Source organism: Zeugodacus cucurbitae, chromosome 3 (assembly GCF_028554725.1).
Source record: "Zeugodacus cucurbitae isolate PBARC_wt_2022May chromosome 3, idZeuCucr1.2, whole genome shotgun sequence".
In the NCBI taxonomy this organism is placed as follows: Eukaryota; Metazoa; Arthropoda; class Insecta; order Diptera; family Tephritidae; genus Zeugodacus; species Zeugodacus cucurbitae.
The window spans coordinates 55,929,930-55,957,134 of record NC_071668.1 but is presented as its reverse complement, the minus strand read 5'-3'; the positions used below and the strand labels follow the sequence as shown (position 1 = coordinate 55,957,134).

At 38.6% G+C, this 27,205-nt stretch overlaps 3 protein-coding genes across 3 annotated transcripts; 2 read left to right on the top strand and 1 right to left on the bottom strand.

The window, feature by feature from the left end:
• The first annotated feature begins 10,365 nt into the window (after positions 1-10,365).
• Positions 10,366-11,070, top strand: LOC128920335 (gamete and mating-type specific protein A-like). Its single transcript, XM_054227424.1, has 2 exons — positions 10,366-10,381; positions 10,478-11,070. Exons 1-2 carry the CDS (start codon positions 10,366-10,368, stop codon positions 11,068-11,070), a joined length of 609 nt encoding a protein of 202 aa, XP_054083399.1.
• A 999-nt stretch (positions 11,071-12,069) lies between these two features.
• Positions 12,070-14,735, top strand: LOC128920263 (proteoglycan 4-like). Its single transcript, XM_054227224.1, has 2 exons — positions 12,070-12,226; positions 12,305-14,735. Exons 1-2 carry the CDS (start codon positions 12,211-12,213, stop codon positions 14,599-14,601), a joined length of 2,313 nt encoding a protein of 770 aa, XP_054083199.1. The 5' UTR covers positions 12,070-12,210; the 3' UTR covers positions 14,602-14,735.
• Positions 14,736-18,682: 3,947 nt separating this feature from the next.
• Positions 18,683-26,909, bottom strand: LOC105216506 (beta-1,3-glucosyltransferase). The gene is made up of 8 exons (XM_011191031.3): positions 26,441-26,909; positions 24,122-24,432; positions 22,244-22,377; positions 20,488-20,770; positions 19,607-19,739; positions 19,345-19,540; positions 19,020-19,284; positions 18,683-18,952 (listed from the first exon to the last, which is right to left on the bottom strand). Exons 1-8 carry the CDS (start codon positions 26,502-26,504, stop codon positions 18,794-18,796), a joined length of 1,545 nt encoding a protein of 514 aa, XP_011189333.2. The 5' UTR covers positions 26,505-26,909; the 3' UTR covers positions 18,683-18,793.
• Between the last annotated feature and the right edge of the window lie 296 nt (positions 26,910-27,205).

Sequence of the window (27,205 nt, the reverse complement as noted above, 5' to 3'; positions counted from 1 at the left end):
ACACTGTCCAATAGGCACGCATGCGTTGAGACTTGGGATCCTGGTAGATGAAAGTTGCCAAAGCTTTTTGGAAGAATGCGAAGTGTAAACATCTAAGGAAATCCTCTTCCACTGTCAAGCCTTTGCCAGACACAGGTTGTATGTCTTACGGGTCTTTGATCCATTAGGAGTGTATTAGTATCACAAAGCACAGCCCTCAAACTAAGTCTAAGTGAGATCTTTCTGCATATGCAGGGATCTGCCTACTAACTTAACCTAACCTCATGGGGTCAATACTTCCTTTAACCCACATTTTCCTCATATACCGATTTTCAAAGTTGATATCATAGCATACTTTATCTCTAGCAGCCAGTAAGGTTAGAAATGTTTGTATGAGTTTGACGATTTTCGTTTGTTACAAGCTTAAACCTCGTTGCTTGTTCGTGAATTCTTGACCAGAAACCAACATATTCGCCAGACATGACTCCGTGTGACTTTTTTTATTTCCAAAAATAAAGCGAATCTTAAAGGGCCATCGTTTTACAAACATACGAGAAATAGCTGAAAAAGCCAAAGGGTATACTAAAAAACCAGTTTGAGAAACGTTTTGACGTTTGGCAGAAGGGCTGGTACAAGTGCATAATAACGAATTAGCCCCAATTAAATGCGATGACGGATGAATAAATATTTTTTCTCTAAACACGAAAATAACCGTTAGTTCTGAACACACCTAGTACTTTGTGCAGCATGTTCTGTTGTTGAGTGTATAAAAATAAATAAAAGCATAAGCAAATTAAAAATTAGTAGTATAGCACGCTTCAAATGCATATATTAACGTATAAAATGAAAAATACCAAAGTGTATAAAATTAATTACATTTCCACACAAAAATTGTGGCGCATTGCAGGCACAGACCATGTCCTGCGGCAGGTCGTCTTGTGGCAAAGTGCTTAGTCGTCACCGTGCGAATGATATGGGCGCTAAAGCTGACGTTAATCGCAGTGGCGTACCTTTATGTGATTGCTGCAAATGTGCCGCGAGTTAATTTACAAGCGTGAAAATCTTGTCTTTTTTTCTATTGACATACAAGTTAATTCCACTAACAGCTTAACTGCTGCGGAAATGCAAGCGAAATATACAACTATATCTACATGTGTTGTATGTTTGTGACATGCAAAGCCTTTTGTGCAACTGCATTTCGTACACATACACTCACTTACATTCAAGCATCTATGCATATGTATACAGAATTGAAAAGGCTTTTGCCACCTGCGGCATAAAACAAATGTTCGACGTTAATTTACTCTGTCGCTCGTTGTGTGCAATCTGGCGCACACTTCCTTTTCGATTTGATATCAGCGAACGTACACAGCCACACATACATACATATATGCACACTCATACATGTCCTTGCCGTAAATTTTTTGCCTTGCGCTTTCTACGTAATCATGTGTGTTAACAAATGTGCGAATGTTAACGCCACCTATTTACAAGCCGTTATGTGTGTGTGGTATGTTGTACTACATATATGCTGGCATATTAGCTCAGCCAAGTTGAAAAATGTCTACAAATAGTCGCAGGTTAAACTTACTTTCTGTTATTTCGTTATCAGATCACGTGCACGCTCGCTTTATAGTTCGTGAGGCGCATCTATGTATGTAGTAGTTCGTAGATTTGTATGTATGTGTGTGTGCATAAAAGCTTACAAGCGCACGCAGTTGGAAGATTACGTGTGTTTTGCCTCAAAAATACAGATTCTCTGGACTACTCATGTGCTAGTAAAGAAACACTTTAAATTTCTCTTTTTGGATCCATGATCTAAATTGATCACACATACAGTTTGCAATGGTTAAGCTTTTAATAGAAATTATTAAGGACGGATCTGGACTCTTCTATAGAGAGCGCTTTGCTACCGACCTATTTTTCCTGAATTGATTTTCAAATGGACGAAAGCGCTCCAGCTTTGAAACAGTACGATGCAGTATCCGTTGATGGAAGCCAAAGAAGAGGGAGACCTCCACTCCGTTGGAAGGACCAGGTGGAGAACGACTTAACTTCACTTAGTATTACCGATTGGCGCCAAACTGCCAAAAGGAGGAAAGAATGGCGCGGTGTTGTAAACTCGGCTTTAAGAAGAAGAGAAAAATTGAAAAACGATGTGTGGTCCTCTCAAAAAATTCTGCAAATATCGGGTGATCAAAGTAGAGGTACTTTTTTCAATAGGTTTTTTTTTTTACAGATCACGCGTGAGTCCTGTCAAGCTGTCATATTATTTTTGTTCAGTATTGTTTCGCTCAACTTATGGTCAACATAATTGGCTTACTGTGCGTACTATTCGCAACATCATCACCTATCTTGAGTCACAGCATTTAGTATTCGATCGAATAGACCACGTCCAGCACGCAGTGAAGAAAATATATAAGGTTTTTTTGCATTTTCGTTAAGAGTGAAATCTTAAAAATATTCTCTGAAAATTTGAAGTTGATCCGATAATTACTTTTTGAGTTATTCGACAAATAACAAAGAGCGTTTAGGCACTCCAACACACTAATGTCAAACTTTAAATGCGCTTATCTCAAAACTATGTTTTTTGAACTGGTGACAACTGTAACTCGATAACCGTTCAGTAGATTTTAATGAAATTCATACAGCTTTTAGAATACATAATAAACTCAGGCGTGATCCGAAGGATTTTTTTGTTTAAATTTCGATTTTTTAAGACCAATTTTTTACCGAAAATCTAAAAAAATATTTCCTGAGGCCGCCATTTTGTTAATTTTTGAAAAAAAGATTCGGATCAGGCCCAGGATTATCTATCTATAAAACTAATTTTTTTATCCGATTGATTTTATTTTAGATGAATCTCCAAGGACTTGTGATTGTCACCGCAAGGACCTTTTTTTAAAACTGGGCCAACACAGACTGCTATAACTTTGGAAATTATTATTTTTTTTTCAAATCTTCGTGACTTTAAGTCAAAACATTGTATTATTACATATTATTACTTTTGTAAAATAACATGATTTAAAAGCAAAAACAATACAGAAAATTCTCATTTTTTTGTGTCTTTGACTACCCCTAACCCCATTAAGACGGTGGATAGTCGATTCGGCGCCGTACGCAGCAGCTTGGACCGACGTATGGAACGTCGAGATCTTAAATAAAATACAGCTTGTGCATGAACTGAATCCGCTCGACCTTCCCAAGCGACTTCGTTCCGTTCTACGTGTTCTTGCAAAGTTCCAAGAAGATCCGACATTTTCGAGCCAAATTCTGTTCAGCTATGAGACCCATTTCAGTCTTATGGATATGTGAACAAGCAAAAATACCGCATTTGGGACGGTGTTAGTGTTAGTGTGTTTTGTAGCCGGTAGAATCATCGTAACCGTCAATGGCGCGCCATGATAACCGACTATTTGATGCCTGAAACAAAAGCTTGTGATCTCGGCGACATTTGGTTTCAACAAGACGGCGCCACTTCTCATACGTCGCATCAATCAATGGATTTTTTGAGAGAACACTTCCGTGAGCAGATAATTTCACGTTTTGGGCCGGTCGCTTGGCAACCAAGATCGTGCGATATCACACCGTTAAACGTTTTCCTGAGGGGATATGTAAAGTCTAAAGTCTATACGAACAATCCCGCTTCGATTCAGGACTTGGAGCAAAGCATCACGTATGACATTCGCCAGTTACCAGACGAAATGTTCGAACTTTTCATCGAAAATTGGACTCAACGTAGGGACCATCTGAGACGTAGCCGCGGGCAACATTTGAGAGAGATAATATTTTAAAGATAAATACCAAAGAATGTTCTTTCGAATAATTTTTCTGTGATTTTTTCTTTAAAAAATAGGGTACCTTGGACCACCCTTTACAACAACGCGTACTGTGGCTTTAAATTTTATTTTCTCCTAACTACTTTTTATATGACAACTCATGAATTCCATCAATGTCTATATTTATAGGTATGATACTAAATACATCTGGGCTCTGAGTTATTTTTTACTGGGATAACCACAATGAGCCAACCTGACTTACCTGACTTATTTAAGTTGCTTGCGTCTTTGACTTAGCCACAATGCATAGGGAGTGAAAACCTCAACAGGAAGTTGAACCACAAACATTCATGTAAACCACCAACAATGATTCAAATGCCAGCAACACACTAAAGCCCACTCAACCCATGCATTTAAAAACCTACTCCCATAGTTAGGTTGTTAAATCCAAAAGTTGTTACACATACCATTCGACTAAAACGCTGCCACACAATTGATGGGTGGACAGTACCGTTAACTGCTGTCACACTGCTATACGTTGTCTTCACTCATACAAACACACCCACAGAAACACCCACAAACAAGTTAATATGCACAGCGTGCATGGCGCTTCCTAAGGAAATCGCTCACGTCTGCATTTAAACGTGATTTATTCCACTGTGAAATCGCAGAACTTGCAATCAGCTCATTTTGAAGCGACTGCACGCTCGAGTGCGTATTAAAAGTGTTGCGGCATTGTGGCAAGTTTCTCAGTGAAAGCGCAGGGATTCATCAGTTTGAAATGTCGCCGGCATGCCGTTCACCTGTGAAAATGCCTTCAAACTACTGCAGTTTGGACGGCACGTCTAATGTTACTGTTTTGGCGACTAACTGAATTTTATTGATGTGATTCGTTTTTAATGGGACATTTGAGAGGTTGCTTTGGAAAATGCGTATGTATATATTGGTGGAAAATTGAAAAATAGAATTTTATGTGTAAAATATTACACGATTACATCATCCCTCGGACCTAACTCGGTTAGGTTAGGTTAGATCAAGGTGCAGAGAGTCTCACTTCGTATGCCCTTTGTGGCATCCAAATACTCCTAACGGTTCGCCAAGACTTTCATAATTCGACAAAGCGCTTGGACTTTATTACAAAGTTCTTAAGTCAGCTAATGTCACTTACAGGTTTTTCTGGTTGTGTTCGCAGAAGGTGTGCCTACTGAAGTATTTTAACCTTAGTTTGGCGGTTGCTGGACATTGAAGGAGGAAGTGATTGGATTGGATATTAGGTTAGGCTAGGTCAAAGGGTAGATCTTTGCAACTGCAGAGAGTCTCACTTAGATAACTTCAAATGTCCTTTGTGGCACCCAAATATTCCTAACGGATCGCCAAGATCCTAATGATTCCTCATTAAGTCGGCTAATGTCGATTCCAGTCACTTGACTGAGTTCGCCGAGGTGTTTTAATCTTAGTCTGGCGAGTGCTGGACATTGAAGGAGGAAGTGTTTGGATGATTCCTCTTCGCCTTCCTCTAAGCCGCTTTGGCAACTAGCTACTGGGTTGGCCCCTAACCTCACAGCATGTCTATCTATAGGACAGAGACCACTATTGATTGCAGCGAAATGATCCTTCCTAAGAGACAGCAGTTGGAAGGACCATTTTCTGTTCACCGCGAGTCAGAAAGATCTTGCAAATGTATAGATGCTGGTTGTTGTCCAGTTTTTGGTGAGCTCACTAAAGTCAGTGCGTCCAACGCTCCAGCGCTTAAAGACTTCCCACCGACTTTTACACCGACTAAGGTACCATACCATTGTAAGCTGCAGTGCGAGTTTCCAGCGGGTACCCACTCATGTCGGAGTGCAAAGTAGTTCGAATCTACTGATAAAGATGTTAGGCACTCTTTAACTACATAGCTTAGGACGTACTGTCATCATGTATACATGTATACAAAAATATTTCTATTTTATTTTTAATTTTCTTATATTTTATCCATTTAAGAATTTAAAATCCATTTTAATAGCACAGAAAGTCGGTGATGACCTCTGCTGGTCGTTGTAAAAAAAATTATTGAAAATAAGTTAATCCTTGGGAATGTGCTCGCTAAGTGGAAAATTAAACGAACAAACATATATACATATATGCACTGAATAAATTAATTGGAAAGGAGCCATGAATGCATGCAATAAGCAATCGAACAATTAAAAAATATAAATGTGAAACAATAAAAGAGTAACCTTTTTACATTCACATGTCATTACTTGTGCAGCTTACTGTGTATTTATAGGGTGTTGTAAAAAGAAATCAATTCTTTTTGCATAAAATTGAATCATTTCTTTAAGATAACTAAAGTGATCCGAACTAGGTCAATTATTTCAAATTGCTTCTTTCTTAAAAACATTTGTCTATACAGGCGAAAACTTCACATGAGGGGGATTTTCCAGTAGCAAAATCATGGAAGAGGTAGTAATCAGTTGCTGCCACATCTGGACTATATGCTGAGGTCTTGAGGTCTTGCAATATCCTGATAAAACACAATTCATCTCTTATTACGAGGGCTGCTATATATATTTCTGGCCTAATAATGAAAATAGGAATATTTATCAACTAAAATGGTTTTATTGTTTTTCAAAATATTCTCCATCAAGATTTATACACTTTTGCATGCGCTCAAACCAATTTTCGAAACACTATTTTTGAGCCTTCTTTTGAGCGATTTTCAAATTGTGCGGGATCCAACGAGAACAAACCTTTTTTACGGCCAGGTGTTCATGCAATATCGAATGTATGCTGGTGGGAGAAATGCATAGGCATGCCTCTATCTGAAGGTATGTTACATGACGGTCTTGCATTATCAGTTCATGTGCGGCATCGATGTTTTCTGGCACAACGGCTGTTTTTGGACGACCTTTACGGAATTCGTCTTTGAGCGAGGGTCGGCCACGATTGAATTCGTTGTACCAGTTTTTCACAGTGCTATAGGATGGTGCTTCATAGCCATAGAGTTCATACATAGTTCATCGATGCACTCTTGTCGCGAAAGTTGTGAAAAATGATCGCACGAAAATGTTCACGAGTTAATTCCATTTTTTGGCCGAGATGAATTTTTTAATTCCCTGTAAATAAAACAATTCACGATTAAATGATAAAACGTTCTGAGTGATGTTATGCTAAAAAATGTCAAACTTTCCAATGGAAAGGTAAGATTGCACCTGGCAACACTTAGTGTTGCCTAGGCCAGAAATATATATAGCAGCCCTCGTATGTTATTATTATTATTTTTGACGTTGTCGGTAAGTAAGACACTTTTCATCACCATCACAGTTTTATTCTGATATGCTCACTGGTACTTGATTTATATAGCGAATTAATCAAAATCCAAAGATTTGTTATATGAGAGGTAGGCGTAGTTGTCAACTGATATCACCCATTTCCCATTCGATCAAAGTTTTATGAACCAAATTCAGTGGAAATTGGTCGAGTAGTTCCGGAAATATGATTTTGACTAAATGCAAAACTTCGCTATCATCTCTTCTTAAACTAAGTGATTTTGGCGTTTTTCGTTAAAGTAATTTTCAACATAATCTTTTTAGGAGGGGTAAGTAAGTTCAGTTTATGTAACTTTGATAGTATGTGAGATATATTAACAAGTAAGAAAGGGTTGAGTTGGGGTGTAACCGAACATTATATACTCTCGCAATTAATTTATTTAATTTTATTAATATAACACACAATTTGACCCATTAGGAAAAAAAATCAGTATATATAAAATATGGGGGCTAGGTAATTCACGGGCCGATGCTAACTATTTTTGCCGCCTAGCTACATTCTATCCAATATTATATGCTCACTAAATTGATTTATCTCATATATTAACCGATATATATGGTAAAAAGTCCAGTGAAAGTTTGAAACCCCAAATATTAGGTATATGGGAGTTGTGCGGAATTTCTTCAAAATATCTAAGGGACGTACATATAAGTTCGGTAAAAAATTTATTAGAAGCATGATATTTAGAAAGGCGATGCCACACTATAAATGCAGTATTTGTGCAAATTCTTGTTCAGATATCTTCACTAGTGCTTACTTTATATATTGCAAAGTAAACGATTCAGAGCGACTTCAAAGTTCTGGTATATGGAAAGTAGGCGTGGTTGTAAACCAATTTGTCCCATTTTCAAAACATATCATTGGGATGCCAGGAAAATGTTATGAACCGAACATTCATCCATTCTTTGAAATTGGTCGATCAGTTTCGGATATATGGTTTTTGACCCATAGGTAGGCGCATTCACGCCTATTCCAAATTTTTATACCAATTTGAGTGCAGCTCTTCTGTACCATCTTTACTATGAAATTAAGGATTTGTAGTATTTTTTCTTAGCGAATTAAAGCATTTTTAGTAGTTTTCAATATAAGATTTGTATAGGAAGTAGGCGTGGTTATAATCAGATTTCTTCCATTTTTGAACTATATAATGAAGTGGCTAAGAGAAACGACTCCAGAGAGTTTGGTTAATATAGCTTTAGTAGTTTACGAGATATGTTACAAAGAAACTTAATAAGGCGGGGCCACGTCCACTTTTCCAAAAAAATTACATCCAAATATACCCTTCCTAGTGCAATCATTTGTACCAACTTTTGCTTTTACAGCTTTATTTATGTCTTAGTTATGGCACTTTATATGTGTACCAAGTTTCATTAAGATATCGAAATTTTTACTCAAGTGATCGCTTGCATGGACAGACGGACGGACAGACTTCCTGATTTTTTATGTATGTATAATCCTATATCTACGGCCACTTCGATTTGCATAGCGTTAGAGAGTAACGAATTGAACTTTATTTTTATATATTTAAATAATAAATAATGTTGCTCACACTCCAGTATTACGAACTGAGAGATGCAAAGATTGCGCCGCCGCACTCATTGCAGACACAGCTGATATCTCTAAAATATGTTTGAATTTAATTATAGTAAAGATTACTATATTCGCACTTGGAATGTATCTATAATAGACATGCTATCATTTTGCAGTTACTTATATTGTACGTATGTATATTTGTACATTAGTTAGATACTTGATGTAAATGTATTTATAGATCTTAAATATACGATAAGTGTTCGAACACAGATATGCCATTTTCTTTGCTTTTACTTATATATATGACAATGATATTTCGCTAAATGAAAGTTTTGTTTACAGATTTCCACAAAAAAGATAAGAATGAAGTTTCGTTGTTTATGTAGTATATAACTAGTAAACTAACCATGCAAGAAAACCATTCTACATATAATAGTTTAATTTCAATATTTCCAGAACTTTTTTTACTTAATGTTTTCTTGATTTTTATACTCTCGCAACAAATGTTGCTAAAGAGAGTATTATAGTTTTGTTCACATAACGGTTGTTTGTAACACCCAAAACTAAACGAGATAGATATAGGGTTATATATACCAAAGTGATCAGGGTGAAGAGTGGAGTTCAAATCCGAATGTCTGTCTGTCCGTCCGTCCGTCTGTGCAAGCTGTAACTTGAGTAAAAATTAAGATATCTTGATGAAACTTGGCACACTTATTTCTTGGCACCATAAGCCACAAATAAAGCTATGGAAATAATATTTAGTATGAAGGATCGCACTATGAAGGGGCATATTTGGATGTAATTTTTTTGGGGAGGTGGGCGTGGCCCCGCCCCCAAATAGGTTTTTTGTACATATCTCGGAAACCAATAGAGCTATATAAACCAAACTTTCTGCAGTCGTTTTTTTATAATAATCATGCCCACCTTCCATACAAAAGTTAGGTTGAAAATTACTAAAAGTGGGTTAACTCATTAACTAAAAACGTCAGAAACACTAAATTTCACATAAGAAATGGCAGATGAAAGCTGCACTCAGATTTTTTTAAAAAATGGAAAATGGGCGTGGCGTCCCCCACTTATGGGTCAAAAACCATATCTCAGGAACTACTCGACCGATTTCAATGAAACCTCGTTTCTAATAGTTTCCTTACATCCCAATGATATGTTGTGAAAATAGGCCAAATCGCTTCACAACCACGCCTACTTCCTATATACCAAAACTTTGAAAACGATCTGAATCGTTTACATTACAATATATAAAGTAGGCACTAGAGAAGATATCGGTGCAGAACTTTGCACAAATACTACGTTAATAGTGTGGCAGCCCCATTCTAAAAATCGCCGAAATCGGACCATAGGTTTTTAAGGCCCCATATATCGAACACGAAGACCTCGGTGCTTCTAACCTAATATTATGGTTTCCAACTTTCAATGGACTTTATACAATATATATGACGAATATGTGGGTCAAATTGTGTATTATATAATATAAATAAAGTTAAATAAATAAATTGTGAGAGTATAAAATGCTCGGTTACACCCGAAATGAAATGAAAATGTAGTTGATAAGGGATCTATTGTAATAGATAAAAAATGATAGTTCCAAAAAGAAGTCTACAACACGCAAATAATTTGATTACAAACATATGTAGTTATTCGCATAATACAGTGTTAAGGCAAGCTTCACCTAAAAAACTAGAAAAAGCAGCTGCACTTTACACATTAAATCTGGGACCTTTCTTGTTGGGAAATTGATTTCATTATGGCAAAAAATTTTGGTAAGTGGATTGTCATCTCATAAAAAGGAATTTACAAACATATTTTTTTACGAGAATAGAATTCTTGCCTGTTCTTTTTTCTATTTTTTTTTTTAGCATCGGTAGGTCTAACTGAAGGTCAGAATACAACAGTTCCTCCGTGTAAAACGACTCCTGCACCTATACCATCACCGTGTACAACAACCCCCGCTCCAGCAACTCCAGCACCTACACCGTGCTCATCAACGCCAGCTCCAGTAACTCCAGCATCTACACCGTGCTCATCAACGCCAGCACCAGTAACTCCAACACGTTCACCTAGACCAAGAACTCCAACACTAACACCTTCAGCTCCAGTGTCTATACCGTGTATGACAACTCCAACTCCAGTAACTCCAGCATCTACACCGTGCATAACAACACCAACACCTTGCATAAAAACCCCAGCACCTTGCCAAGACTCAGTCATTGCCAATTCCAACAGCAAACCAATGACTGCATCTCAGTCTATGGATTCAAAATATTTGGAGAATATTTGCTTGGATAAAAGGAACGGCTTTTTGTTACCTTCGCTGAGAAGTTGTAACGATTATTACATTTGCCGCAATGGAGATGCCGTCCAACTCAGCTGCGGCAAACTTCATTACAATCCTTTGAAGGGACTCTGCGATCGACCTGAATACGCTGGTTGTGGACATTTGCTTTTATAGGAGCCTCAATATATACAGACACATATCAACATCAATATGTAGATTAATGTAAAAATGTGATGTCCATAACAAATGATTTCGATACGAGTTTATGCTAGTATATGTACTTTAAAGCGTAATATGTGGTTTATATGTTTGTGAACCGTTACTTGCACTTACTTTACTATTCATTCCATGGTATTGTGTGTCAGTATAGTTTTGTGTTTTTGAATCTTCCAGCATTCTATGTCTACCAGGATCTCAAGATACTCTTTTTACCATTATGCATTCCTTTTTTGAACGTTAAATTGCGTTAACTCTCTAAAGAAAATCCCCAGAAAGAACAAATTTATAGTAAAACAAGTACGAAAAGGATAAGATCGGTTGTAAGTGAACATCTTATACTATTGGAACTTATTTACTTAATTTTATTAAGATAAGGCCCTATATTCCATCTAGGAACTGTGGAAAATAAATGTAATTTCAAAATTTTCTATCACTAAAATTTCGAGTAGCTAAGATTAGTTCTCTCACCATCGCATTGGCCCTGATAATATCGCGCTATATACTGATGTCAAACTAGATGTTAATTTTTCATTCGTTCTCTGCTATTAAGAAAATAAAAGAGATTTTTAAACTATCCGATAAGCACAGTTGGCAGAATCGTGTAAAGCTCCATTATAATATGCAGCCCAATGCTGTCCTTGTATTCTTCTTCTATCGGCTTATCAGCATAAGTGTCAGCACTGTTGTCGATTGTACAAAATTTCGATGTGATTTTCATCGATCACACCTACACAAATATATCATTCGTCTCCTCCGATAGATAACAGATGATAGCTCAAAGAAGAAGTCTGCAACAATTAAATAATTTAACATATGTAGTTGTTCGCATCATTTAAAAAGCGTGTAAGTGCAAACATTTGCTAAAGTGAAATTTCAAATTACTCTAATTTGAGAACACATGTACATGCAATGAGAAAAAAAGAAACGCATATGTTGTATTGTATACGTCAAATGTTCATACTTCTTGTTTGTATAAATGGTGAAAATTTCGTAAGAGTCTGCACAGTGTTAAGGCTAGCTCCACCTGAAACACTATAAATAGCGGTTACTTGATCAAAATAATTCTGTGACCTCTTAATTTCAATTAATTTCAATATGGCAAAAATTTTTGGTAAGTGGTTTGATATCTCGTAAATAAAATTTAAAAAATATCTACAATAATTTCTCATTTTTGCTTTGGTGGAAATAGAAATTTTCAGTGTGATTTTAGCCTTTCTGGCTATAACCAATGCTGCATCGATAGACCTAACAGCATGTGAGATTACAACTGTTCCTCCATGCATAACGACCCCAGCTCCAACAACGTGCATAACAACTCCAAAACCGACAACCCCAAAACCTACACCTAAACCAACGACTCCAGCACCAACAACGTGCATAACAACTCCAGCACCAACAACTCCAGCACCAACGACTCCAGCACCAACAACTCCAAAAGCCACACCTCGCCCAACGACCCCAGCACCAACAACGTGCATAACCACTCCAGCACCAACAACTCCCAAACCGACAACCCCAAAACCAACAACCCCAAAAGCTACATCTCGATCAACGACCCCAGCCCCCACAACGTGCATAACAACCCCAGCACCAACATCTCCAGCACCAACGACTCCAGCACCAACTACTCCAAAAGCCACACCTCGCCCAACGACCCCAGTACCAACAACGTGCATAACCACTCCAGCACCAACAACTCCAAAAGCCACACCTCGCCCAACGATCCCAGCACCAACAACGTGCATAACCACTCCAGCACCAACAACTCCCAAACCGACAACCCCAAAAGCTACATCTCGATCAACGACTCCAGCTCCTACAACGTGCATAACAACCCCAGCACCAACAACTCCAAAACCGACAACCCCAAAACCTACACCTAAACCAACGACTCCAGCACCAACAACGTGCATAACAACTCCAGCACCAACAACTCCAGCACCAACAACTCCAGCACCAACGACTCCAGCACCAACAACTCCAAAAGCCACACCTCGCCCAACGACCCCAGCACCATCAACGTGCATAACAACTCCAACACCAACAACTCCAGCACCAACGACTCTAGCACCAACGACTCAAGCACCAACAACTCCAAAAGCCACACCTCGCTCAACGACCCCAGCACCAACAACGTGCATAACCACTCCAGCACCAACAACTCCCAAACCAACAACCCCAAAAGCTACATCTCGATCAACGACTCCAGCTCCTACAACGTGCATAACAACCCCAGCACCAACAACTCCAGCACCAACGACTCTAAAACCGACAACTCCAAAAGCCACACCTCGCCCAACGACCCCAGCACCAACAACATGCATAACCACTCCAGCACCAACAACTCCAAAACTGACAACCCCAAAACCTACACCTAAACCAACGACTCCAGCACCAACAACGTGCATAACCACTCCAGCACCAACAACTCCAAAAGCCACACCTCGCCCAACGACCCCAGCACCAACAACGTGCATAACAACCCCAGCACCAACAACTCCAGCACCAACGACTCCAGCACCAACGACTCCAGCACCAACAACTCCAAAAGCCACACCTCGCCCAACGACCCCAGCACCAACAACGTGCATAACCACTCCAGCACCAACAACTCCCAAACCAACAACCCCAAAAGCTACATCTCGATCAACGACCCCAGCTCCCACAACGTGCATAACAACCCCAGCACCAACAACTCCAGCACCAACGACTCCAGCACCAACAACTCCAAAAGCCACACCTCGCCCAACGACCCCAGCACCAACAACATGCATAACCACTCCAGCACCAACAACTCCAAAACTGACAACCCCAAAACCTACACCTAAACCAACGACTCCAGCACCAACAACGTGCATAACCACTCCAGCACCAACAACTCCAAAACCGACAACCCCAAAACCTACACCTAAACCAACGACTCCAGCACCAACAACGTGCATAACAACTCCAGCACCAACAACTCCAGCACCAACGACTCCAGCACCAACGACTCCAGCACCAACAACTCCAAAAGCCACACCTCGCCCAACGACCCCAGCACCAACAACGTGCATAACCACTCCAGCACCAACAACTCCAAAACCGACAACCCCAAAACCTACACCTAAACCAACGACTCCAGCACCAACAACTCCAAAAGCCACACCTAGACCAACGACCCCAGCACCAACACCGTGCATAACCACTCCAGCACCAACACCGTGCATAACAACCCCAGCGCCCACACCATGCCCAAACTCAGTTGTCGCCAATTCCAACAGTAAACTAATCACTTCCTATCAGCCTACAGATTCTAAGAATTTGGAGAATATTTGCTTGGATAAAAGGAACGGCTTTTTGTTACCTTCGCTGAGAAGTTGTAACGATTATTACATTTGCCGCAATGGAGATGCCGTCCAACTCAGCTGCGGCAAACTTCATTACAATCCTTTGAAGGGACTCTGCGATCGACCTGAATACGCTGGTTGTGCCAACCGATTCTAAGGCACCAAAAATAAATTAAATGGACATTTGCTTTTATAGAAGCCTCATTACATACAGACACATATCAAATATGTAGATTAATGTAAAAACGTGATGTCCATAATAAATGATTTCGATACGATTTTATGCTAGTATATGTTCTTTTGTATGCGTATCAGTTTATCTTATAATAAAATAGGTTTAAACTTTTCTTGATTCCCAAATGTAGCGATCCAACATACAATATACAGTCCTAATATGAGTTTTTTATGTTCCAACAGTACGTGTACTGCAGGTTATCATTCTGTCAATCAATCACAACACTATAGGCCAAAATAGATTTTTTTCTCGGCATTGCTAACTAAAGTTTTGCAGGAGATTAAGTCATAAGTAAAAAAATTGTATTCTCCGATTAGTCTCCAAATTCGAAATATTTGGTTTCGAAGTTCGAAAAAAGACTGTTTTGAAATAATTATAATATGTATTATTAATTATAGGTTATAGTTACTAAAAGTCCAAAACATGGAAATGTATAATCTACATTTCCCTCTTAATTTAATGGTATATAAATGTTTTCACTGAAGCTAATAAATATAGCAGATGCTCAAAGTTTGATCTTCGAAAAAAATAAAAAATTATAAATCGAAAAATACATCTGCCGTATAAGCTTGTCGAAAAGGTTTTATATGCCATTGTATTAAGATGAAAATTTAGATTTTATTTACATATTAATAATACTTTTTTATACTCCCGGGAAGGTTGGAAGGGAGTGGCCAGAAACGATTCTTCTCCACATGATTCAAGCAGCTCACGACTTCCGGTTTTAGACCAAGTATCCTCTGGGTAGCTAACAAACATCCGTTTGAAGGCCAACCCGATCCTGCGGTTGTGCGTAGGGTTTGGGACCCACCACATAAAAACGAAGTACCAATGAAAAATCGAAAGCCTCGGATGAGACACCCCCCTTTTAATGACGACCCCTGCAAACGTTTTAGGGATAATGATTTAAGGGCATGCACCTGGAATGTCCGGACCCTTAATTGGGAAGGTGCCTAAAGGCTGACATCACCGTCATCCAAGAAGTGCGATGGACGGGACAAGGACGGAAAAAGGTGGGTCCTTGTGACATCTACTACAGCGGCCATATAAAGGAGCGCAAATTTGGTGTTGGATTTGTGGTGGGAGAGAGACTCCGTCTCCGAGTCCTGGCATTCGCCCCGGTGGATGAACGTCTAGCCACAATCCGCATAAGAGCGAGATTCTTCAACATATCGCTTATTTGCGCCCACGCCCCAACGGAAGAGAAGGACGAAGTGACCAAAGAAGCTTTCTATGAGCGCCTGGGACGCACCTATGAGCGCTGCCACCGCCACGATGTCAAAATCGTGCTTGGCGATTTTAACGCCAGGGTGCGTAAAGAAGGTGTCTTTGGCACAACAGTCGGAAAATTCAGCCTCCATGACGAAACATCGCCAAACGGCCTGAGGCTGACCGACTTCGCTGGGGACCGAAATATGGTCGTCTGTAGTACTAGATTCCAGCATAAGAAAATACACCAAGCTACTTGGCTGTCTCCTGATCGAAACACGCGTAACCAAATCGATCACAAGGAAGGTTCGACGTCGAAAAGCTGCAATCGCAACAGACAGCCACGAAATACTCTACTCGACTTGCACTCTTGCTCTCTGAGAGCACTCATCAGCATCTCGGTATAAGGGAACTGTGGAACGGCATCTCAAACTCATTGCGTACCGCTGCAGCCGAAACAATTGGATTTCGGCGACGACAAAAAACAAGCTGGTACGATGAGGAATGCCGTCTCGCAGCGGAGAGAAAACAGACTGCCTACCTCGCAATGTTGCAAACAACCACAACACGTGCGGGATGGGATAGATACCGAGAGCTGAAGAGGGAAGCGAGACAAAAAAAGAAAGAGGCCGAAATGCGTGAGTACGAAGACGTTGAGAAGCTGACAGACAGAGGTAATGCTCGAAAATTTTACGAAAAAATGAAGCGACTTAACGAAGGTTTCAAGACCGGAGCATCCTCATGTAGAGACCGATGTCCAGGGCATACTGGGATTATGGAGGGAACACTTCTCCGACCTGCTGAATGGCAGTGAAAGTACAACACCAGGAGATGGCGATCCCGATGCCCCAATCGATGACGATGAAATAGATATTCCATTACTCGACCATGAAGAAATTCGAATAGCAATTACCCGCCTGAAGGACAACAAAGCGGAAGGGCCCGATAGATTACCGGCTGAGCTATTCAAATACGGCGGCGAAGAACTGATAAGGTGCATGCATCAGCTTCTTTGCAAAATATGGTCGGAAGAAAGCATGCCTGACGATTGGAATCTCAGTGTGCTCTGCCCAATCCATAAAAAGGGAGATCCCACAAACTGTGCCAATTACCGTGGGATAAGCCTTCTAAATATCGCCTATAAGGTTCTATCGGGCGTACTGTGTGAAAGACTTAAGCCCACCGTCAACAAACTGATTGGACCTTATCAGTGTGGCTTTAGACCTGGAAAATCCACCATGGACCAGATATTCACCATGCGCCAAATCTTGGAAAAGACCCGTGAAAATAGGATCGACACACACCACCTTTTTGTCGATTTTAAAGCTGCTTTCGACAGCACGAAAAGGAGCTGCCTTTATGCCGCGATGTCTGAATTTGGTATCCCCGCAAAACTGATACGGCTGTGTAAGTTGACGTTGAGCAACACCAAAAGCTCCGTCATGATTGGGAAGGACCTCTCCGAGCCGTTCGATACCAAACGAGGTTTCAGACAAGGTGACTCACTATCGTGCGACTTTTTTAACTTGATGTTGGAAAAAATAATACGAGCTGCAGAGCTAAATAGAGAAGGTACAATCTTCTACAAGAGTGTACAGCTCCTGGCGTACGCCGATGATATTGATATCATCGGAAGCAACAACCGCGCCGTTTGTTCTGCTTTTTCCCGCATGGATAAGGAGGCGAAGCGAATGGGCCTGGAGGTGAATGAGGACAAGACGAAATATCTCCTGTCATCAAGCAAACAGTCGGCGCACTCGCGTCTTGGCTCTCACGTCACTGTTGACAGACATAACTTCGAAGTCGTAGATAGTGTTGTTAATACCTGGGAACCAGTATTAACAACACCAACAATGTCAGCCTCGAAATCCAGCGCAGAATCACTCTTGCCAACAGGTGCTACTTTGGACTGGGTAGGAAATTGAACGAACGAAAATCAAACTCTACAAGTCACTTATCATTCCCGTCCTGCTTTATGGTGCAGAAGCTTGGATGATGTCAACATCAGATGAGACGACACTAGGAGTTTTCGAGAGGAAAATTTTGCGCAAGTTTTATGGTCTTCAGAACATTGGCAACGGCGAATACCGCAGACGATGGAACGATGAGCTGTACGAGTTATACGACGACATTGACATAGTTCAGCGAATAAAAAGACAGCGGCTATGCTGGCTAGGTCATGTTGTCCGAATGGACGAAAACACTCCAGCCCTGAAAGTGTTCGATGCAGTACCCGCCGGAGGAAGCCGAGGAAGGGGAAGGCCGCCACTCCGTTGGAGGGACCAGGTGGAGAGCGACCTGGTTACACTTGGAATCTCCAACTGGCGCCGAACTGCGAAGGAAAGAGAAGAGTGGCGCGCTCTCATCGATTCGGCTATAACCCGCTAAACGGTTGAACGCCAATAACATACATACAGCCTCAAATATTTCGATTTTGGAGACTGACTTCGAAAATCGAAAAAACACTTTTTTACTTATGACACATTCTCTCGAAAATAATAGTTTGGACTAATACCGAGCCGAGTTTGTACAGTGTAATAGTTTAACATCTTCTACGACAATTGATCACAGTAGAAAGTAATAGCATTCAAAACGTTCAGATAATTTTGCTAAGATATCTTAAATATTGGCAATGAGTTTGATTGGGAATATGAACCTTAGCATTTCTTTAACAAGTTACTTACCCTTTGTAATTTATTTCGTAGGTCACCGCCTCGAGTCGAATGTATCTAAAACAAATTTTTGAAGAAATTCTGAGGAATTGTTTCTATTTAATTTTCTAATTTATCTTAATTTTATTTTAGTCATTTCAGAAGAAGTTATTTGTATATGTTTTTTCAAATCTATCTAATAGTGGTTTCTGCCACATTGCCTATAATTATTATACATGTATGAATATTATATATTATTTATAACTTAGTTCCTTTGTATTTAGTAACAACTGTTGATCAGCATTATCGAAGTAAAGCTTATATGCAGAGATTGGATCCAAATCGTAGAACTTATGAAATGAGATAGGCGGATCAAGCGCTAACAATTCGACAGGGTAGTCCTGTGGACGGAGCTAAAAAGATTTTCTTTTTCAAAAAAGAACACATACATATTTATGATATATGCTTCGTACTACGAACCTGATGAAACTGCTGAGAATGAATGATCGGCACATCCAAATTGGTAAAGCACATGCCCAGCAACATATCATCGGCATCTTGCGGATGGTTGCAGTGACAATGGCCGATTAATTTACGTACAGCGGGCAAACTCATGGCCACACCACCACCACTGGTTATGTAATTGAAACCGTTATTTATATTATGATGGAACCCGTAACGTTCGCCGAGATAAATATTGTTTGTATGATTGAAACAGCCGAGCAATGTGCAGAGGTTGGGAATACTAAAAATTTTAATAAATACAATAATGATTCATGAAGAAATAACATATACATTTACGAACCTTAATAACGTATCATCATCGGCCAAAACGAGCCAATAAATGCGTGCGTGTTCATCTTGCTTAGGCACTGCATTTTCCAAATTTGTGTTAAATTCGTCAATCTCTTGTAGCGCCAATTTCAATATAGTAAGCGTCTTATCACAGTGGCCGATTTCGGTGTTGGGCACACCGGTAGTTCTTGTGGGAATTTTCGAATCTAATTGTAAGTAGAAGAGAAATATGTATATACATGTATTCATATAAAACCTTTCTTTGGACTCACCAGCAACATCGCTGTAGTAACGAATATGCGTAGCTATTGGACCCCAGGTTGATTTAATGATCGGTATTCGTTCGAAGTGAAAGCGCTTACATGTTTTGACGGCAAAGAAAATATTGTGCGCTCTCAGCGAATTCTGAAAGAATAAAGTGCGTGAATTTAAAAGCAGCAGATGACCAAGGAATGCGAAAATGAGTATTGGATAAGAGAAGTAGCTAATAGCATTAATTTAATACATTAAGATTATAAGTGAGAAACCAATTTGTGTCTGTCGTACAGCCGGCTACTCGATTAATGGTCAGCTGTTATACAACTGTTTTTAAACACAGACAAATTTACAGCGCAGACAATAGCACTCAGAGCTGCATTCCAGTTCCAACTCGATTTGTATTCGATTAAAAATTAATGTAAATGTAATGTAAAATAAGATGTTTCTTTTGTATGGTAAATCGGTCTAAATCAGCGCTTTAATCAATCAAATGCCGGTTAATTGATTAATTAACTCCTGTGCGAAAAGGCTATACCACAATCGGATGGCATTAGCCTTGGGACTTAAAATACAGAAAATATAAATTTAGTCTACCTAAAAAAATATTCCATCGACAACACACTCGATCTCCTCAGGTATGATAAATAAATGAATATTTCTATAATATAACTGTATTTTTTGACGGTTCTAAAGAGGGCCTTCATACGTCTTACTCTATATCTCCTTCATTTTTCAAATGAATTAAGACTTTCTGTTTATATTATGGTATTGTCACAATATGGCTATTTAAACAGAAGTGTTTTATGGACCAACAACTAGTATTGTTGAATATGAATCATTTAGGGACTAGAAATTAGGTAACTTTTCTACTTCCATTTGTGTGGAATTTACTCACGCAATGGCTCCTATCCATTGGCTTGGCATACATTGCACACTTTTCGGTCATATTGTCGTGTGCATTCTCGTCCAATCGCGCACAAATATAGTGCGCCTTATGCATCAATACTCTCTTCGTCGAATTTGACGTAGCGGCTCCTGTGAGTCCTTCGGAACTGCGCTCGACATCAACATCATTAGATTTTACTTCGTTATATATGAATAGCGCCAGTTCGTGTTCCATATCAATGATGAAAGGGGAACTATAAAGATGCGCTGACTCCATAGCCTCTGCAGTTTTGCTAATTTGGGTGGTTAGAAGAAAAGAAAAGTATCATGCATAAATTCTATATAGTACACGTGTATGTTTCAACATATGTATTATATATTGCAATCAAGAGTGCATTATAACTACAACAACATCATTTTAACAGAAAAAAATTCAAACAGCAATACTTAATTGAATAAACATGTTTTTATTAACCGAAAAAATAAACTTTTCGCTGGGAAATGTGATGTCAGTTAGAAAGACAGTAATGCAATAAATATCAGTAGAGCCGATTTTCATACTCTTGTATCATGTTGCTTATAAATTAATTTCGATAGATAAATGTCCGTCCCCCCGTCTGCAGTACATATTGAGTTCCGATACCATAATAGATAGTGTTCCTACTTCCAACCCTTAGATTCTTTCACTTCACAATAGATAGATCAAGAGTTAATGAATATATCGGAATATCTCGGCTGTTTTCCCGCCTGTCCCTCCGCCCATTTGTAGTACATATTGAGTTCCGATACCATAATGAACAAGTGTTCCTACTTCCAAACCTTAGATTCTTTCACTTCACAATAGATAGATAAGAGTTAATGAATATATCGGCTGTTTTCCCGCCTGTGTGCAGTACATATTGAGATATCTTATTTATAAACCAAAACGATTACCCTGCTCCCGCCCAAGAGACGCGTGGTCCGCATACGAGATATTTAAGCGTCCAGTTCTCAAACTACTCAGCTACAGAAAGAAGAGATATCTTCAATGCAACATGATACCAAGTGCTCATGCTTCAATACTTTAAATTCTTTCAGATTCTCTCACTTTACAATAGATAGATAATGAAGATATCGCTGACTTTATATTGATCGGCCAAATTGCGAGTCACCTTGATGGATCTTGCAACGATGTGGGTTGGGACTGGGAATGCATACTTACTAATTTTTAAATAATAACCACCTACTTCTTAACTAGTTCTATATGCATAATTCACTTTAATAAAAATAAAGGGTTCAATTTTTTTATTACCGAGAGAGCGTACGGTTTTATTGGGGTCATAAAAAAAAAAAATGGACCTGAATGTCGAATGTAATGTTTATTTGAATTCACATGTTGGATCAATACCAGAATGCAATTCACGATTTTGGTATTGATGTCGGATAAATAATTAATAAAAACAATTTCTTGACTAAAGAGTCACTCCCAGAATATAACTGTTCTGCTATTAATGAAAATAATGAATTCCTTAATTATCCAATTTTATTATTAGAATGGTCGAAGAAAATTAAAACACCAAAGGAAGTGCTGTAGATTTACTTAAATAATGGGAATTGATAATAGGTATATCTTCCGGGAAATAGACAGATGGGATGCTCATATTCATTAGTTATTATTATATATGGATACCTGCATATAATCATATCTAAACCATGAAAGTAAAATAAAAAAAATTTTTCTTAAATTGTTTCTTTTAATTGAATTACGATTATTAATTACAACTTACACGATCAAAGCTCTTGAAAAGACAATGCCTGCGCGTTGAAATGGAAATGGAAACCACTCAGAATCTTTATGAAAAGCAAAATGATGTCTGATATTGGCCTGATCCTCATAGAGCGCATGGCCCAAATAAATGTGCTGAAAGTAGATATAAAATCCATACAGAATTAAAATACTAATTTTAATGAAAGCCGAAGAGAAAAAAAAAACAAAAAAGTCATTACAATATTAGACAAAGAAAATAGGCTCTATAGTACAGTTTAAGCAATGAAAAAACACGTTTCGATCAACTTAGAACGTTGGGGGGATCCCGAGAATATAGAACGCGCGCAGAACTCAGCTCGCATCTTCCATGCGGAAGTACTGGGCATATAGAAGTTCTATTGACTAACTACGAGAGGAAACATAAAGCAACTATATACACAGATAGCCAGACGGTAGATAACCAATGACTAATTGCAGTTCATAGTTCATTAATCTCACAAACTCCAACTAGACTTGATCTGGGTTCCCCGCCACACCAACATTTTCGCTAACGAAAAAGTGGACAAATTGATAAAGACAGGAGGGGGATCGATTTATTGGTAAGTTGTTTAATAGAAATTAGTTTGAAGGTTTGTTTTCGAACGGTGGCTATTATAATATGCTAGTGCTGGAGAAAATAATACGAGCTGCAGAGCTAAACAGAGAAGGTACAATCTTCTATAAGAGTGTACAGCTACTGGCGTACGCCGATGATATCGATATCATTGGAAACAACACCCGCGCCGTTAGTTCTGCTTTCTCCAGACTGGATAAGGAAGCGAAACGTATGGGTCTGGTGGTGAACGAGGACAAGACGAAATATCTCCTGTCGTCAAACAAACAGTCAGCGCATTCGCGTCTTGGCTCCCACGTCACTGTTGACAGTCATAACTTTGAAGTTGTAGATAATTTCGTCTACCTGGGAACCAGCATTAACAGCAATAACAATGTCAGCCTGGAAATCCAACGCAGAATCACTCTTGCCAACAGGTGCTACTATGGACTAAGTAGGCAATTGAAAAGTAAAGTCCTCTCTCGACGAACAAAAACCAAACTCTACAAGTCTCTCATCATTCCCGTCCTACTTTACGGTGCAGAAGCGTGGACGATGTCAACATCCGATGAGACGGCACTAGGAGTTTTCGAGAGAAAGGTTTTGCGGAAGATTTATGGTCCCTTAAGAATTGGCAACGGCGAATACCGCAGACGATGGAACGATGAGCTGTATGTGTTATTCGACGACATAGACATAGTCCAGCGAATAAAAAAACAGCGGCTACGCTGGCTAGGACATGTTGTTCGAATGGATGAAGGTGCTCCAGCTCTGAAAGTATTCGATGCAGTACCCGCTGGTGGAAGCAGAGGAAGAGGGAGACCTTCACTCCGATGGAAGGACCAGGTGGAGAGGGACCTGGCTTCGCTTGGAATAACCAATTGGCGCCAAACTGCCAGAAGGAGAGACGCGTGGCGCGCTGTTTTGGACTCGGCTATAACCGCGTAAGCGGTGTCTACGCCAGTCAAGAAGAAGAAAAAGCTAATTATGTCATTGGAGCTAATTCTTCATAAAATTGCCTTTATGATGAGCAAAATAACTCACTTCAACTTTGATAGATTTATCGGCCTTCGAGAAAAGAACTAATCGCCATTGGTTGTATTGAATATTCCAAAGATCCCGCTGATAAAATTTTATTTGACCACTTTTCAAACACAGGTAAATAATTTGTATTTCCAATGGTATATATTATTAAAATAATTATGTTTTTATTTATTGGTCGGTATGTACTACTCCTGTACACAAGAACACTGGAAACATGTCGCATATTTCATTTACTTTAATTTACTTCAGCTCCATACTTACTCGCGTGGCATCTTCCAGCGCTAACTGCTCCAAAAGCGGCTGCAGTGAGACATGTGTACTCTCCTCCAACCAAACCACCCATTTGACATGCTCGCCCAGTAACTTGGAACGCACCAAGGGTATTGCATTCTTTATCGCCCAATAACTTGGAAAATTGAATATTTCATGTAACATATGCACCGTGATGATGTAGTCGGTATTGGAGAATTGGCTTTCGGCTTGGTTAATAATGTCATCGCGTAGACGTGCTGCTAATGGACGATGGTACGTGGTGTCCTGACTGGAGATGAGGAACAATACCCCTGTGGGTTCTGCACACCAACAAAAGTGTAAGTTATCAGAAATATTAAATACTGGTTATATACATAAGTGTGTAAAAATATATGTTCAATATGAGTTAATTGTGGTAAATTTTATAGAAAAGTATAAAAAATTATAATAAAATCTGACACAGGCTTCATTAAGGATGGTTTAGATGCTCTGTGAAGCTAATGCTTTTGACAATTTTGTTAAACACAATTTGCTAGTGAAACAAATGAATAAAAAATGGACCAAATTTTACCTTTGTGTGTCGTAATTCCTAATTTTAAATAAAATAAGAAGGAAAGGGCGAAGTTCGGGTGCAATCATAAAAACTATTTATTATTTGGGTGCTACTGTCCAAATTTTATTGCGACATATATGGTAAAAGTCCGCTGTAATGACAATTAAAAATTGAGTTACAACCACGCCTACTAGCCATTGGATACCATTTTAAACTCCATCAGATCTTCCACTTACAACACAATCAATGAGGAACTAAGCACAAATAATTATATTAAGGAATGATCAGAGAGAACTCTGCTCTAAAATGATCTTAATCGGACTACAGTTTTCCAAGCCTGCTGATATTGAATATGAGGACTTCTGGTCCTAAGTTTGACTTAGTACTGAGGATGTTGGAGAATTTGTGAGATATCTTCGGTGTTGTATATATATATATATCCATTATTTCTCTAAAAAATGACTTTACGATGTCAAATGATTTAAAATTATTCATGACCCGAATTTTCATCTACGAATCGTTGCGGAATCGCAACCAAATCGAAAAATTTTAGAAGCGGATGATTACTGTTGATGAAAAGTGATTCATTAACAACAATTTCAAGCGAAAATGCGGTGAATCGCGGTTAGCCGACGCAAACGGTGCTCAAGATATGTTTTGCTATGTGTTTGGTGCGATTAGAAGGAAATCAACTACTATGAGTTGTCCAGAAGCGGTCAACTTTGGCTAATACGGGAGGAGTTGTGTTCCATCAGGACATATCCTGGTCATACCTTTCGTTAGTGATTAGCCAGAATTTTCGGGAGCTTGTTTAAGAGGTTCTAATGCTGTCCCCCGATCCTGGCAAGAGGCGATTACTTTCTGTTCCTATCTATGTCGACTGATTTCGCTGATGAAAGATTCGTCTCAATAGAAGTTTGTGCGAATCAACTGTCAAATGTTTTTGCCAAAAGGGAGAAGGATTTTGATTAGAGTGACATTATGAAAATATCTTCAAAATGTCTAAAAGTTATAGAACGAAATGATATATATTTGAACAAAATCGGAACATTCTATGTATACTAAATAAAACATTGAATTTTTACTAAATCTAAGATCTTAACGAATTTGAGTTATCATATTTTCTTAGTTATACTCTTCCTTGGTACCAAAACACTTTTTATGGATATCTTCAAATCGATTTTCAATAAACAAAATTTTTTCCATAATTGTGCCGATGTATTTACTGAAAGCTTCTACCTTAAAGTTAGTAATTCGATTGCAATTTCACACTGTCACTTTCGAAAATTCTAAACGAAAAACCCCTTTATTTTCTCTTTTCATTTCTATTAAGCGGTTGAAGTCAATTAAAAGCGTTTACTTTTACAAACCGCAGTGCAAAGATTTGTATTGTATTTTATATTATCGACATCTTGCAATGGAAATCAAATTCCACAGTAAGGACAATTTATTTGACGCCGCAAGGCGAAGGTGCAGTGAAGTTATAATATTTACTTACGAAGTTATATATGTAGATGCATAAGAAGTTGTATAGATGAGCAGAATGTTTTATCTTATATGAAAACATATGTATATATGATATGAAGATTATATATCACTATTATCTTTATCGACAAGTTTAGGTATTACAAACTACAACAACAAAGCAATACTGAAATTTATTTTGCAACGATTTTTATATTAATACCATACTCACATAACGACGGGTCTATCCAAATTCGATCTTACTATTTTATTAAATTTAGTTTATCTAAAGTTCTTATCTATTTACTTACCTGTAGCTATATTCGTAGTCCTTAGCAATATTACGACAAAGAAGATACTGCAAATCCGATACATGTTAGTTATATTTTAATATATATATATACTAGTATCAGACGTTCTTCCATAAATCTGTTACTTTGAAACGTTGGAGAGATGTTAATGAAACATTAAAAATGTGTCGATGATTCTATTGGGATATTCTGAACAGATCTAACGCCTGGACCAATTGAAGCTTGGCTTTAAATTTTTCATTATTCAAAATCCAAAAGTGTGTGTGTGGTGCTTTATATAATAGGTTTAATAAGCCTGTTATAACTCTGGTGAGCATATATATAGCGATATAGCGATCACTGCTGCTACTTCCACAAGCACAAATATATCTGATAACTGTTGTGAAGCTTTTAAAAAATATCAAGACCACGCTTAATCAAATGTTCTTACAACGTTTATGGAGAATAGAAGCGTAGATATTGAAATATTCAATTGTGATCTTACATCGATTTTGATTTTATACTTGCGAATGGTCAAGTTGATAACGCACAACTAATATTAAAGAAGAGTGCTTCATCAGTGTTTCGTCAGATGTACAGATTTTTCTTTTAGGCCAATATTCGAAAATCGTAGGTCTTGTAAAAAGAAATCCGTTTTTATTCAAATTAATTACTTCAGTAATTTGTATCTTGCATTGTTTAACTGCTATCGGTATTTTTGATGATGAAGCAGTTTCAACTTCATTACTTACTACGTTTATGCTTCATTTCTAGTCGGTTATATTT